This window comes from Asterias rubens, chromosome 14, assembly GCF_902459465.1.
Source record: "Asterias rubens chromosome 14, eAstRub1.3, whole genome shotgun sequence".
Classification (NCBI taxonomy): domain Eukaryota; kingdom Metazoa; phylum Echinodermata; class Asteroidea; order Forcipulatida; family Asteriidae; genus Asterias; species Asterias rubens.
The window spans coordinates 533916-550536 of NC_047075.1; the positions used below are offsets into that span (position 1 = coordinate 533916).

Consider the following 16621-nt stretch of genomic DNA (forward strand, 5'->3'; position numbering starts at 1 on the left):
CAAGGATACAAGTGTTATGAGAAGACTCAAACCCTCACTCTGCCGATCAGAAACACAAGAACTTGAGTCTGATGCTCTTATAATGCCCCCAACTCGCCACTATAGCTGCTGCTGTTTGGAAACCCTGACCTGTCAGTCACTTTCAGGAATCTTCAGCAAATCTCAATGTTTCATTGGTGTGGGGTTTTCTTTTTTTTGGGGGGGGGGGGGAGAGTGCACACATCTGGCTTACTTTGGAAAGACTCCAGAAGAGCGGAGGAGATTTTCTTTGGCAAACACATTCTAAATTAAATTCTCCGGGTTCTGACGGTAAATATTTCTTCTTTTTAGAAACCCAACCCTCAAGGCAATGCATTTCCAGGAATATCCAGTGTTCCATCAGTAAGTTTGGGTTCAAGGGTCATCGGCCACTCATTCATCCAGAAGCTGTTCACAAATTATTGTTTTGTATTCTTTTAGAGGCCATAGCGACCACAAATGGCCATAGCGACCACAAGGGGCTAGTGGTGATTATTATACAAAAATGATTGGTCTCTTGGGTAAAGCTACGCATGTTATCAGGTGATTTTCATGTGATTGCTGAAAGGTTTTTTTTTATGGGTGCACAGTTTTTCAAGTTTGGCTACATCTTTGGCTAATTCACTATGTCTATCCATTGCCTTAGCCAAAGAATCACCATCATTTGAACGCTGTGCTAGACCTTCATCTAAGCCAGAGTCATTTATTGAGAGGGTTGTGACAATTTACAGTCAGCTGCCATTTTCGGTCACAAATAAAAAGCACGCGTGCACACAGGCTTTCAGACTTGACTGCACATTGGGTTATGCTTCAATCAGGCCTTCGCTCTGTAAGGGGCAAAGTAATTTTCTTCTGATAAGGGGCACAGCAATTTTCCTTTGATATTGGGCACTTCCATGAGGAAAATGTAAATTTGTATTGGAACTTTGCAGAGGGCACCACAGCAAAAGCATAGGGCACTGAGGTGATTGCTGTGGGTCAATATGAAACATGGGTCCTAAATGCTCAAATACAAGGGAGATTTGCAGGGTCGTTTGGCGCTTAATAATAAAAATACAATTACACAGCATTTATAAAGGCATGCTAAATCTGGTGTAAAACCATTCAAAGGCGCCATTCACAACGTTCCTCAGTCTTCAGTTCTTATGAAGTTGGGGTAGAAACCGAAAAAAGAAGAAGGGACTGATGAAATCTCCTCACAGTGTCATAATTCTAATTGTCAAAATGTCTTTGGAAATAATTTTTTGTTTTCTCCTTAAGTAGCTCGGACAGTATGCCATCTCACCACAGTATCGCAATTGTAATTTGTCCAAAGTTTTTGCGTACATTTGGTTGTTCTCTACACAGCTCAGATTGTAGAAGCGATCTCATCCGAGCATCGTAATTCTAATTTGTCAAACATCCTTGCAAATCATTTTGTTGTTCTCTTCTCAAACAGCTCCGACAATAGCAACCAAGGGTTTGTAATATTCAAAACCGCGCGAGACTTGCAGTCTAACAAAATGTGCTAGGCCTGATCACAGCACAGTGTTGCAGTTCTAATAAACTATCAAACATCTTTTGCAAATCATTTTGTTGTTCTCTTCTCAAACAGCTTGGATAGTAGATAAGATGTCATCAGGGTATCATAAGTTGAATTTCTCAAAAGTGTTTTGCAAATCATTTTGTTGTTCTCTTCTTAAACAGCTCGGACAGTGATTCTGATTTCTCAGAATCACTTCATTTGTAAAGTCTCATCTTGGTTCCAATGTTCCGACAAAGTGTTATCGTTACACTCAGGTGATCAATCAATGTTTAATGTAATCGCAGATTGTTGCATGGTGTTACTCGTTTGCACTAACACTCATCATTTTGACTCTAGAATTGGAGATTATTGACGTTTGGTAGTAGCAGGCTGAAAAGGGACTTGTTCAAAACCTCGGCTCATTGAAAATGACCAGGGGCCAATTTCACAAAAAGTAGCTAACTTAATCTCAACTAAATTATGCGTACTAGAATAAGGTTACCAACCACAATTCTATGTCTCATGTACAATTTGTGACTGGTATCCTGCTGATTTCTGCTAAGCAAGAAATTGTTAAGCAATATTGCTTAAGCAGCTCTATGAAGTTGGGCCCAGGTCTAAATTTCATAGAGCTGCTCAAGCAAAAAATATTTCTTAACGATTTTCTGCGTAGCCGAAATGAGGATCTGTCACAAATTTTGACATGATATTTTGGCTGGCTGCATTATGCTGCTAAGCATCATTATGTTGTGCTAAGCTACTTTTGGGGTCCTGGTAGTCTGCTGCCACCTAGTGTCGAGATCTCCCATTGTATCCAACCGCTAACACGACAACAGCCAATGCTTTATGTACATCAAGCAGTTAATAAATGTCTGTGTGCTACCCTTATATTAAGCTAACAATGCTGGTAAGTCATTATGTTTAATGTTACATGCGTATGAACCTGTTCCATGCACATGAACCTGTGACATGCTTATGCACCAGTTGTACATGAGCATGTACCTGTTGCATGTGCATAAACCTGTTACATGCAAATAAATCTGTTACATGCGCATAAACCTGTTACATGCGCATTTACCAGTTGTACATGCAAAGTTTTGATTAAGTCCGACTCCAAAGTTGGCATTAGTTCCTTATTCATTATTCAAAGGCATTTCTTACGCCAGTCTTGTTTTATTTTCACATTTTTTTTTATTTCCTTTTCTATCATGTGCTTGTGATTATAATCTTGCTCAATTTTATCGAGTAATTTCAAATCATTATGAGAAAAGGATTCTTTTGAACTTCCCTTGTCTTTTTAATGTTGTCTTGCCATTCTGTCACAACGTGATCCTATCATTTTCTTACATATATTTATGCACGCTTCAAGCGCCTTCAAGAAACAAACAATTGACATTCAATTGCAGTCCTCTTTGTTGCATGGACAATGTGAAATTGTTGATACTAACTTTGAAATGTTCAGCTTATAACCATATTTTGCATATTGTAACCTAACAATGCTTCTATCTTAAGATTATCATTGTTAGATTTCTATTGCAAGAATTATTTTGATTGATTCATAATTTGTTTCTTTCTTTTCTTCATTTATTGTTTTTATTGTGAGGTCAAATCAACTGAATAAGTTACCAATAATGATTTTAATTATCACACAAGAGCGAGTAGAATGCAGAAATATTTAGTGCCTCTCTCAAAACTATTTGATCTTATAAAATGATAACGTGATCACGTTATTGTTTTATAATTCCATCCTGATTATTATATGGCTACTTGGCAAATCAATTCTCACTATTGACTCATAAGGAACTAAAAAGAACACAGACTGGGAGTCTTTTTATCATTTCAAGTTTACTGATGTATTGTTGATACTGCCCTTTATTTGTACCCATTGATGTCTTTTTGCAATATTTGTATTTTATGATCGTGATTCAAGTGTAGTGGTTGTGCTCGTTGAATCTGTAAAATGTTTGGTAATTTTTGACATTTTGTACAATTATTTTCATATTTTTGATTAAGTGTATTTTTGCTGTAATGTTTAATTTATTTTCATTTTTACCAAATTTTTAAAATATTCTTTTTCAGTGGAATCATAAAAGATGTTAATAGAGATTTGCTTTGCAAGACATTTCTAAGTAAAAATGTCGCTTGAGACGTCTATTAAATTTGGTCCCGTTTGTTTTAGAGTGAACACCATAAAGAGATGTTTGACATGGTGTTACATAAAAAGAAGACTTAAGAAGAGGTTGATAGTGTAAAACATTGTGAGGAACGGCTCCCTTTGAAGTGACGTAGTTTTCGAGAAAGAAGTAATTTTCCACGAATTTGATTTCAAGACCTCAAGTTCTCGAAATCAAGCATCAGAAAGCACACAACTTTGTTTGACAAGGGTGTTTTTTCTTTCATTCATATCTCGCAACTTCGACAACCAATTGAGCTCAAATTTTCACAGGTTTGTTATTTTATGAATATGTTTAGATACACTGAGAAGACTGGTCTTTGACAATTACCAATAGTGTCCACTGTCTTTAATACATCTGTTCTAATACAGCTTGGAGCGTTTATTTAACATGCTATTTAATCGAAAACCAAACCTTATGGTATTGTTTATCTCATAATTTTGCTCCTATGCTCACAACTTCTTGTATATATGCTTAATAATGCCAATGAAATCATGGCATGCTATTCCGTTTCATACCCATGGCTCGTCCATATTATAAAAACGCAAACACAGCTTGACACTACAGCTTTATATTCCGCTCTATTCAAATTGACACTTTTCTGGAACTTCCACATTCTCCCAAAGATATAAGCAGCAAATTATAACAAACCATATGCTTGCCAAGGAGAAGCTTAACATGTTCTTCACTTTCTTTGTTTTACATTGTAAAATATTATGTATAACTTTTGTGGAACTGAGCAAATTATTTTAATTTATAAAATTTACCCAGTCAGTTTCCCTTGTGGTTTATATTGATATCTGAAACAAAAAGTTGCATCCCCTTGAGGTGATCCCCTGGCTGCGGCTTCCCAGGTTGTATCGTAATTTGGGTGTGATCCCTGGCTACACGGCAGTTTGGGGTTGAATGGCTTCTGACAGGCACCCCCCGAACAAAGATATTGACAAAATTGGGAGACCACCAACATAGGGCTAGATAGCTCAGTTGGTAGAGCGCCGGCACGTTAAACCGGAGGTCATTGGTTCAAATCCCGCTCTATTCAATTTTTCTTTGTTCAACCCAAAATCATTTATGGAATGTACCCAGTCAGTTTCCCTTGTGGTTTATTATTTGATATCAAATTATTTCGATTTATAAAATTTAATTTAATAGATGTTAATTTTTGCATTGGGCATAAAGAATACAGTTCTGTAAAAGTGTAAAAAATCAAATTACAATCTTATAACAGTGGTCTTCTTAGTGGACTCTTCTTCTAGAAGAGTTAACAAGATCGACAGAAAGTGAATTATTTTGTTCTTCCTTCCGAATCATGCTCAGTCTCAGCTCCAACTTTGACATCTGTTGCAAGTAATCTTACTTAACTTCTTATGGTTTATCTTTCCAAGGAGTCGTAAAGTCGGCGAATCAGGAACAGTTGGTGAATATGACGACGAGGACGACGATTCATATGTTATTCATGAAGAAGACGAAGTAGAAGTCGATGACGACGTTTATCGGACCGGTCACGGGACGTTGATACACGGCGTGATTAATGGGGGAATGTATAATGAGGAGGAAGGAGAGAGGATGGATTTAGTGATGGGACATCAACACATGAATGGGAGACTGCTCGGAGGGTACGAGATGGATCATGCACAGGTTACCAGGCAGTCTATACGCCGACAATATGCATCAGCGTATGTATACAGTTTACCTTCAAAATATTTACAAGGCCCATTGATGGAGGTCATGGGCCATGTCACATGAGGACAAGCACAGGCAATTTTCAAGAAAAGAATCCATGCACAAGTAGGGTTATAAATGAGTGGTGACAGTTTCTTAAATGGTTTTTATCAACACCCCCACATGACGCGCTCTTTACAAATAGGAATTGCAAAAGTGTCCTGTAGCATGCACTGCATTTGGTTGCCTCCCAAGTTGCCTGTAAAAGTTGCCTCGTATGACACGGCCCTAATGATTCATTTGAATTGATTTAGTTTTACTACTCAACTCAAAATAACAAGAACGTTATTAAAGGCGAGATAATCCTTTTGGTAGTTACTCCCACGTTAAAGGACCATAACAAATTACTTGTGGTGTTTCTGCAGTCGTCACCAATAACTGCTCCAGTTGAACTTGTCATTGGTTAATTACTGGCCATTGACCAAAACATTTATTGGTTACGACCGCAAAAACACACCCCTGTGAAGAGCTGTTTGATAGTATAAAACAATGTAACGTCATTTTAGAGGAACCAATGCAAAAGTAACATCTACATTTTGTACTCCAAATCTAATTTTAAGATTCTGATATTTTCTCCTGCAGTCAAGAGGCAAAGCTTGGTTCACCAGAGTCAGCTGATGGTCTATCAGTTGGAGGTGTCGGGTCCTTTGGTGCCATTAGGGAAGAACCGGTAGGATGTCACTCAGCAACACTCACAGAAGCAGCAAGGGTAAGGATTGGTTAGGATTAGAGGGTTAGGGTAAGAGGTAAGGGGTAGGGGTTCGGAGTCGGCTGATGGTCTATCGGTTGGAGGAGTATGGGGCCATTAGGGAAGAACCCGTAGGATGTCACTCAGCAACACTCACAGAAGCAGCAAGGTTGAAGATTGGTTAGGGCTAGGGTAAGAGGTAAGGGTTTGGGGTAGGAGTAAGAGTTTGGGGGTAGGGGTTGGGAGTCGGCTGATAATCTATCGGTTGGAGGTGTTGGTTCCTTTGGTGCCATTAGGGAAGAACCCGTAGGATGTCACTCAGCAACACTCACAGAAGCAGCAAGGATGAGGATTGGTTAGGATTAGAGGGTTAGGGTAAGAGGTAAGGGGTAGGGGTAAGAGTTTGGGGGTAGGGGTTGGGAGTCAGCTGATAATCTATCGGTTGGAGGTGTTGGTTCCTTTGGTGCCATTGGGGAAGAACCCGTAGGATGTCACTCAGCAACACTCACAGAAGCAGCAAGGGTGAGGATTAGTTAGGATTAGAGGGTTAGGGTAAGAGGTAAGGGGTAGGGGTTCGGAGTCGGCTGATGGTCTATCGGTTGGAGGAGTATGGGGCCATTAGGGAAGAACCCGTAGGATGTCACTCAGCAACACTCACAGAAGCAGCAAGGTTGAGGATTGGTTAGGGCTAGGGTAAGAGGTAAGGGTTTGGGGTAGGAGTAAGAGTTTGGGGGTAGGGGTTGGGAGTCAGCTGATGGTCTATCGGTTGGAGGAGTATGGGGTCCTTTGGTGCCATTAGGGAAGAACCCGTAGGATGTCACTCGGCAACACTCACAGAAGCAGTAAGGATTGGTTGGGGGTGGGGGTAGGGGTTGAGATTTAGGGGTTGGGGTTAAACTTGGACAAGTGACATTAGACCTTTATCACGGTGCTAATGTTTGGTTTTTTAAAGTTGGAATCGATCGCCTTTTCCCAAACCTTAGCTTGGGCTCCACAATCCAATTGGGAGCGGTGTTCATTTCTAGAAATAGAACATGGACACACATTCGGAGAAGTGCAACTTACATGAACGCTTTTCAGATTCAAATTTTGGAGCACAACATATCTTTTTATATAACCACATTACTTCGAAGTGAAATATTTCTCGAGATACTTTAAACTATTGAAAGCTAATGTAGTCTTCTACCATAAAGTTATTGCCATTAATTTAAAGAGTGATAACTAAACATAAACCTTCTCTTCGGTTTCAGATTGCTGCCATACCTAAGGGACCAGAGAGGCTGTTTAAGGTGGTGTTTGTTGGCGACTCTGGAGTCGGGAAGACTAGTCTTATTCACCGGTTTTGCAGCGATACCTTCAGGTCGGCTTTTAGTGCAACAATTGGTAAGTAACAATTTCATTTTTGGAGAGGTTAATAAATCAAATAATAAACCACAAGGGAAACTGATCGGGTAAAATGTTTTGGGTTTGCACAAAGAGAAGTTGACTAGACCAGGATTTGAACCAATGACCTCCAGATTACTTACCGGCACTCTACCAAACGAGCTATAGACGATGTGATGTAACATGATTCGCGCGCATACCGCCGGGCAAAACCTTTGTGTTTTGGCAGCCAGCTAGAAAGTGTATGCAATCTTACCATGACTACGCGTCTTTTTGCCAGGCGAAACATGACGTACACAGTGTTTTGTCAACAGAGGGCAGTTTGAATGTAAACATGGGTCATCTCGTCTATATCCAGCCCTATTGACCCAATTCACCTGACGTCATAATAAGAATAATCTTGGAACTGCCATACTGGTAGGCAATGTAACTGCATTATTCAGTGAAGTGCGCATTTTAGGCGACGCAGCATTTACCATAAACCTATTGCCCACCAACATGGTGAGCGTGGCACAGTCACCGCGTGCAACGTGCATGTAAGGAGTCGATATTGGCAGTCTCTCGGTTAGTTATTATCTCTGTTCAGGGTGCAAGTCAGAAGTCGTATAACCATTGGATGCCCTGTGTCCATGAATCACACCCAAGTTTAAGATACACTGTGGGAAGCCGCGCAGTACCCAGGGGATCAGTTTATAGGGAATGCAACTTTTTGTTTCTGAATATCGGGTAATAAACCACATGGGAAATTACTGTTTCTTGTCAGTCGCCTTTGGTTTGTTAATAGTAATAATAAAAATAACAACCGCATTTCTATAGCGCCTAACACCTCCAAAAGAAAGTCTCTAAGCGCTCACAGGAACCAAAAGAATAATTATGTATAAGATAATTTGAATAGATGTGTTTTGAGAAGAGTCTTGAAACTTGAGATCATGGTGGCTTGTTTGATGTGTAGAGGGAGATTGTTCCATAAGTGAGGAGCAGCAAACTGATAACTACATTGACCATATGCTTTGGTGGTAACTTTAGGGATAACGAGGTTGTTACTTGATATTATTATTATTGTTGTTAGGTAACTGAATGAATTCCTTTTGTCGCTAACTCCTAGGTGTGGATTTCCAAGTCAAGACTATGATCATAAACAACGCCTTGATCGCTCTTCAACTCTGGGATACGGCCGGCCAGGAAAGATTCCGAAGCATCACTCGTCACTACTTCAGGAAAGCTGACGGGATTATCATCATGTATGACATCAACTCAGAAGCTTCATTCATCAACGTTAGGAATTGGATGAACAGCGTCGTTGTAAGTCTAGTCTCAACTTTATTTCAAAATCTCATCTCGCTAGTTTAAATTTACTTGAATTTACAGCGTTGTTCAACACCTCATTTCTTAGTGTTTACTTGAATTTAGTGTAATTTTTCTTGTACGGAAATGTCTGACAATTTTGAGTCTAGACTCAACTTAGCAAACTCCCACAAGGGGATATAAACACCAAGTTGGCAACAGCCAATCCCTAATATAATATAATATAAAACTCGTATCAAAGCGCATGTATCTACCAAACAAGCTACTCAAGGCGCTGAGTATATACAAACTTTCAGAAAGATAGGTAATTGCAGTGATGAATTTTGAGACCCAATTATTTAGCACCTTATAAGGGTTTAGAAGGTGCTACGGCACATACAGCAGCCACAGCCAGGAACACCGGGGCGAACCCCTTCTCTTTTCGATAAGTGCACTGTGTTCTTTTACTTGGTTACACAACACATGGGACCAACAGCATTACGTCCCATCCGAAGGACGAAGCAATGGTTAAGTGTCAGGGATTCGAACCCACACTCTGCTGATCAGAAACACCAGAGTTTAAATTTGGTGCTCTTAACCGCTCGGCCACTTCCACTTCCACACAAACATTGGTTTAATGTCTAAGATTATGAGTTGCACAAATCAAGAAATCTTTAATGCATTAATTAGAGGACAACATTTATTCTCGTCATTGTGAAATCAGCGGTTAGCTTGGTAGGATTCGAACTTGCAACCTTTTTAGACTGTCGTTACTAGTTTTTTTGCAAATGAATTGTGGTTTATCTAAATGCTTCTTATTTTTATGTAATATGCTCAGTGGTCTTTGGGCATTGAGCACTGTATGAAGTGTTTATCATTATATCTTCATTGTTTTTTTTTTTTTAGGAATCAACGAGTGATGGTGTTGTACGGATGATGATTGGAAATAAAACTGATTTAGCTGAAGATAACCCAGAATCAAGACAGATCAAGGAAGAAGTCGGAGCCAGTATGGCGGAGGTAAGATATAAAACGCTCTAACACTTGATATCCCTGGCTACACGGCAGTTAACGGTTGTATGGCTTCTGACTGGCACCCCTGAACAAAGATATTTGCAAAATAGGGACACACTATCATATAGGGCTAGATAGCCCAGTTGGTAGAGCGCCGGCACATTAATCTGGAGGTCGTTGGTTCGAATCCCACTCTAGTCAATTCTTTGTTCAACCCCAAAAATCATTTCATAATTTACCCAGTCACTTTCCCTTGTGGTTTATATTGATAAACTTTAGTTAGGTGAGGTTTGCGCTAGCACCAAAAGAAGGTCTCTTTTGAGTAGTAGGATTTGAAAATGTGCGTGGTGGAAATACGTTATGGAAAGGTTTGCGTTAACACCATGAGTTGGGGTGGTTCTGAAAGGAACCGTTGGTTTCAAATCAACGCTTTGATCAGTATGCTCTGATCGTCTTTTGGAGAAAGTCTTTTAGTAGTGCGGTTTGAGAAGAACGGGCAGTTGACAACTCAATGTTTCGATCAACATGCTCCAATCGTCTTCAGGAGGAATGTTAAGTTTTTATTATGTGCTTATGATCTTACAATAATTTGGGAGGCAAATTATCCTTAGAGCTGAGTTGCGAAGGACGCAGCTACAACACGTTCGAGAAGCAGGCATATGACCACAAGGCACAGCCAGAGATCAAAAGTGTTTGATTTTTCCCAAGGGAGGAAAACCCCTTGTGGCACAGCAGAGAACCAACGCACAACTCAACTCACACATGGCCCTGGCCGGGTTTGGAACCAGGGTCACCTTGGTGAGAGGTGAGTGCTTTACGCACAAGCCAACCATGCCCCCTTGGTGGAACAGCGCCTTCAAAACTTGACTTATTTTATCTTTTCAGTCCTATGATTGTATCTTCTACGAGGCCAGCGCAAAAAGTGGTCAGAATATCGCTGAAGCGTTCCATCGGATGGCGACAATCCTCCAACAGCGAGAAGACGAAGATATGGAGAAAGCTCTCAATCTGACAGACGAGGATGTCAATAAAGGATGCTGCGGCAAGTAACCATGGTAACAGAGGTAGTGAAAACAGGGTCTGGTTGATAAAGTGGAACATTGTGAGCTCTGAGGGATTTCATAATTTCAACGTTCAGGGTTGGGAGGTGTTTCGTCATGAATGACATATGATATCAAAATATTTCACTTCTTTTCATTATTTATATTTTTTGTGATAAGTTTCATCTTCATGCCAAGACAATTTAACAACTTTTTTTTTTGTCAGAAATTGACAAGTTAGTTACTTTTCATAGTGTTCCCAAATAGTGATTTGCAATATTTATCATACTGCCTCCATCCTGGTCATGTTCCTCGTATCGTCTAACAATAATGAATGCTAATAATCATCTGGCAATTAGGAACCAGACTATTTTGTTCTTCCAGCTTCAGTTTGGTAACTTTGATATCAATGGGAGAAATTCAAGATGGCTGCACCGTTATAGAGGTCTATACTTGCCAGACTGACAATCAATTAATAGACTCTACTTTTAAAATAGCTTATAGTTTTTGAAAGTTGATATGTAAATTATACCCAGTTGACTTTTTTCAATTCAAATACTCCGGATTTTATCCACACATTGACTTTAACAAAAATTTAGGAGGGGGAAGTTGGATTTTATGTTTTTGTATTATACCGCACAAGACTACAACCGCTTCCAAGTAAAGTGTGCTTCCAAAAAATTATTTTATCGCTTCCATTTTTGTTTTTAAATATTTTTCTAGGGAGCTTTGTGAAATGGGAGTATAGGGAAATTATTTAGCTAATAATTATGTAGCTGTAAGCATTTGGGGTGTGGGAATATTTTGTGAATCTTTTGTAGCCGAAAGTAGGTTAATTTGAGCTTCTTGAAAAGTAGAGAATTTTAACTAGTTTAGTCACGTAAGGATCAATCAGCTTTGTCAAAAGTTGTGTATATCCCTTTGTCGGCTCAGGACTATAAGGTCATTAGTGCAGTTTGTATAGACCATGTGACATCTGTTTACAATGAGCGTGACCTTGAACATGCTTTGGCTGTTCTGGCAGGCAAGATACTGCACTGGTCATATGGGAAAGGTGAAATTTGTCCATAATTTCCACATAAACTCAAGAGTTATGAAAGTAAAAGAGTTTTGAGATGTGCCCCCTCTCATCATATCAAAAGTTTATAAAATGTGGACAGTGCAATCTCCATAAAATATAAAAATGTTATGTTTTCTTCCATTGAGCTGTGCACAAATCGCGCCTGCAGGAAGTCCAGGCTTGGTGGCTCTTTTGTAAACATGTGATGTCACAGGTCACATCGTCTATAGAGTTCATGAACTTGGTTTTGCATTTCTGGAGCTCCTGGTTAATGGAGTTTATTGGTCAAAAGCGGTCTCCAAATTAATTCTTGCGCAAAGAAAATTGTCTTTTGTAAAAGAAAAACATTTGTAGATACTTTTTCTTCAATTTTTTTTTTTTCTTCTTCATGTTATGTCCTTTTGATCGTTGCGGGTATGAAATTGCAACTAAGGACCTAATTTTAGCACGGAGCTGGCGATAGCCACAAAAGAATTATGATAACTACTGAATTAATAGCGAGGAAATGTTTGGCTGAAATGAAAGAGTAAATTTGTAAACAATTGTTCAAAATATATTAGGAAGTGTGAATCGTAGCTAAGACATAAAATCAGTGCTTGAAATATTGCGACTAAGTCCATAATCGGACAACAATTTCTTGAATTTGCCAATCGTACGAAAATATTTATACGAAAGAGAAAGTGTTTATTTAATGATTAATGAATAATATGTGCAATCATAATGCCAAGATGTGGAATCCTAAAAAATAATTATGTTATCGATTGAAATAATTGATGATACAGGAAAATAGAGCTGCTCCAAATACTGTTCAAGAAACAGTGCTCAAAGATATTTTCTGAGAAGTAGAGTTTTTAATGATTTAAGTGTTTATTCATGACGTTATCTGTATATTTCTGAAAGATGTAAATAGCACGAAAGAATATTATATTTGCTGTCATAAAAATTAATATTTTACTTCAAGTGGGAATGTATTTTAAGTACATTATACAATAAATTGGTTACACCCAAATGTTCGAACATCCTTATATCTGCCACCCCTTTGTTCCAACACCCCTTTGTTCCAACACCCTTATGTTCCTACCTCCTTTGTTCCAACCTTAAGTTCCAACACCCCTATGTTCCAACATCCTTATGTTCCAACACCCCTATGTTCCAACACCCATGTTCCAACGCCACTATGTTCCAACACCCCTATGTTCCAACGCCACTATGTTCCAACACCCCTATGTTCCAACGCCACTATGTTCCAACACCACTATGTTCCAACACCCATGTGTTCCAATGCCACTATGTTCCAACACCCCCATGTTGCAACACCCCTATGTTCCAACACCCATGTGTTCCAACGCCACTATGTTCCAACACCCCTATGTTCCACCACCCCTATGTTCCACCACCCCTATGTTCCAACACCCCTATTTTCCACCACCCATATTTTCCAACGCCCCTATGTTCCAGCACCTTTATGTTCTGTCAACCCTATGTTCTGCCACCCCTATGTTCCAACAACCCAATGTTCCGATACCTTTGTGTTCTGCCACCCCTGTTCCGACACCCCCATGTCCAAACCCCACTATGTTCTGCCACCCGTTGTTCCAACACCCCTGTGTCCTGAGTAACACCCCTATGTTCCAACAACACTATATTCCAACACCCTATGTTTGTAAAATTAAATTATATTTCAGGTGAAAGATAAAACCGTGAATGGTTAGTCTGAAAAAAAAACCTTTGATAAAAAGTTTGACCAAATTGTCAGAAAAATGCTGGTACAATCTTTTGAACTATTATGTTTTCCATCAATACATTTATGATGTTAACCTTTATGCAAATTTCTTGTAAGTTTATCATTCAGGCATTCCGGATTATTTTCAGGTGTTTGGTTTTGATTTAGATTTTGGGCAAACTAATTATCACAATTGCAGTATGTTTGAACATTCTTTCCCAAATCGTTTCGTGTAAACATGCTTTTTTGTTTGGACCAACTAATAAATACTGGGCCAAATTAAAGACTATGCCCAAATTAAAGACTGGGCCAAATTAAAGACGGGGCAAAATTTCACGTCTCTGCTTACGCTAAGCACTAAACTTTACACCTAAAATAGCTTAGACATCAATATTAATTGTAAGTGAATTTCACTTTACAAGAGATATGCTTATGTGGTAGGAGTTGTTGGTCTTATTCACTTACAGAGTAAGCATAAACTAAACTTGTAAGCATGGCCCAATTTCATCAAGCTGTTAATCAGGAAATACTGCTCAGCAATCTCTGCTATACAAAAATTGAGTGGGACACCACAGTCACACCAATGTGTAATTTTGACTGGTAACCTATTTCTGTTAAGCAATAATTCGATGTGCTTAGCAAGTTGTGGTGTGCATACAGGGTTTATGAAATTGGCCCCAGATAATGACGAATGTAAGCACAAGTATTTCACGGTAAGCAGAGACATGAAATTGGGCACAGATTCAATACTATAGAAACCTTACACCTTATTACATGTAATGTAAACCTAAATATAATTCATGCGTTCAAAAAGAACATTGAAAAAAACCTTTAATTTAATGAGTCTTGGTCTGAGTTCTTCACCGTTTGTTGAAAAAAAAAGTCAGGTCTTACCCCTTTTTGTTTTTTCAAAAATCAGCCGATTTTGTTTTCTTCAATATCCCCTTAAATGTTTATACATAGGTGTAATAGAGGGCGAGGAGCAGAACAAAATCTTGGTTTTAATCGTCTACCTGCGAGGCTTATTTCTTTAGATTTTGAGTAAAATGCCTACCCTTGTGTTCAAAGCCTTGCAGTTTTTGACCAAAATTCAAATGGTAAGCCTTACATTTTCTACTAAAAAAAGTAAGCCTTGCATTTTTCTAACACAATAAATGGCAACAAAATTACCACATTGTTTTTTCTTGGGGGGGGGGTATTATTATTATTTATTTGGCAATTCACAAACCAAATTTTTTAACAGTTCGATTATTTCGTGACACAAATTTGGGTGAGAAATTTCAACAGAAAAATAATTTCACTTGTTTGAATTATATACAAGTTATTTACTCCTAAAAATAATAAGTTGAGAAATGAACACTAAATGTACACCATATAGCTTTAGTTCTTTCATCGTTGCGCTGAATACGATTCAAGCCTTCGATTCTCGCAGTTCTGTTTATTTCCGCGAGATCTTGCGGGAGCCAGTTACGTACCCCCTATGATCTTGGACAGGCACCGGTGATTGGAACCAGCCAAAGCAACCGACAGGTACCCGACTACCACTTAACGGCGGATAAACATACAGTAGAGGTCTGGGTACTCGGTGGCTTGATGCCGTGACGCGAGATTCAAAATGGCCACCAGCCATGCTTGCTAAGTTGTCATTACCGTGGATATACTTATGATGATTTGATGTGATATAATGTCTTTGTGGGTAAGCTTTATCATGGAGTTTATTAAAGTTCTTAATGTAGAATAGGAAAATGCCTCGGAAGACGTGGTGTAAACACCTAGTTTGTCATAAAACGGGCAATTCTTGTCACATTTGTATACACCTTCATGCTCAACATAAACAAAGGCAATCCGGAAGTAGCTGTAACGTTGGAGCATAGGTCATTGCATCGTCAATGGCAACTTGCCGTCAATCAAATGAAACAATAGACTTTTCTGTGTAGCTTAGTTTTCAGATTATATTTCTACTTCAATTCGTGGATAGTTGTATCTTAGAGAAATGTGAGGGCCAGCGGCCTACATGTTTCTAAAAATGTCTACCTTGGCAACTTTTTGAGAATTTTTGGGTCTAGTTTTTGATAACGATGCTGCAAAATAAAAATTAGAATGAATTTTTATTAGACCAATTTTATTGTTCCAGTAACTTGTAAGTTGGAGACTGTATTTCACACATACATTACTTCCTTTGGTTAAATTGTGAGGCAAATCGGAGAATTTTCGAGGGTGAAAAACGCCATACCCCTTTTTATTTATTTTTTCAAAAATCGGCCGAATTTCGTTTTCATTCCAAATGAACTGAAATTTGATACATATGTGTGATTTATGGCGAGAAGCAGAAAAATCTTTGTTTGAGTCGTCTTTCTTGTCAACTTCTTTAGATAATGCCTGGTTTTTGAGATAACGATGCCTCAAAATCGAGGTTTAAATGAATATTTTTAACACCCATCCCATTATACACATACAGTCTTTTACACATACAGAACTTCCTTTGGTTAAATTTTGAGGCAAATTGGAGAGAAAGGGTTTTTGAGTGTGAAAAAACGTCGAGTTATACCCCTTGTCGTTTTTTCTTTTTTAAATCAGCCGGAAAAAAAAAAACATTTTCAAAATCGCCTGAAATTTCACACAAATGTGTAATTGAGTGCAAGGAACAGAAAAATCGTGGTCCCTCTTTTAGCAATTTTTGAGATATTGCATTGCATGGTTTTCGATCGTTCAGTGTTTTCGGGCCTGCTCTGGAACAAATTACCACATACCAAAAGATCCTCTCCAACAGTTTTAGCTTTCAAACGCAACCTCAAAACTTATTTATTCTAGTGTATTAATTTGCTATTGTTTTTGTGTGTATAAAAGTGCGTTGAATTTTGTTTTGGAATTGCGCTATAAAAGAGCTGGTTTTATTTACTATTATTTATAGTGGTGTGTCAAGTTGTACACACCGTAAAACAAATACTACGGCACAGCGGCGAGTACTCACCAAAACACTGGTGGAAATCAACGCTTTTATTCCCGCCGTC

General features: G+C 38.7%; 1 protein-coding gene and 1 non-coding gene across 4 annotated transcripts in view; both read left to right on the top strand.

The window, feature by feature from the left end:
- Positions 1-11916, top strand: part of LOC117299368 (ras and EF-hand domain-containing protein homolog) — a 33422-nt gene extending 21506 nt beyond the window's left edge. For 2 of the 3 annotated variants that reach the window (XM_033782901.1, XM_033782902.1), the window contains 7 exons: positions 331-381; positions 5082-5372; positions 6001-6127; positions 7357-7489; positions 8595-8791; positions 9680-9793; positions 10673-11916. In XM_033782901.1, the coding sequence (XP_033638792.1) occupies positions 331-381; positions 5082-5372; positions 6001-6127; positions 7357-7489; positions 8595-8791; positions 9680-9793; positions 10673-10837 (1078 nt within the window). In that variant the 3' untranslated portion in view covers positions 10838-11916. The remainder of the gene's footprint in view (positions 1-330; positions 382-5081; positions 5373-6000; positions 6128-7356; positions 7490-8594; positions 8792-9679; positions 9794-10672) is intronic. The other variant, XM_033782903.1, reaches the window with a different exon arrangement.
- On the top strand, positions 9916-9988 carry Trnan-auu. The gene has a single exon. It is a non-coding gene; the product is annotated as a tRNA-Asn (tRNA).
- Positions 11917-16621: the final 4705 nt, after the last annotated feature.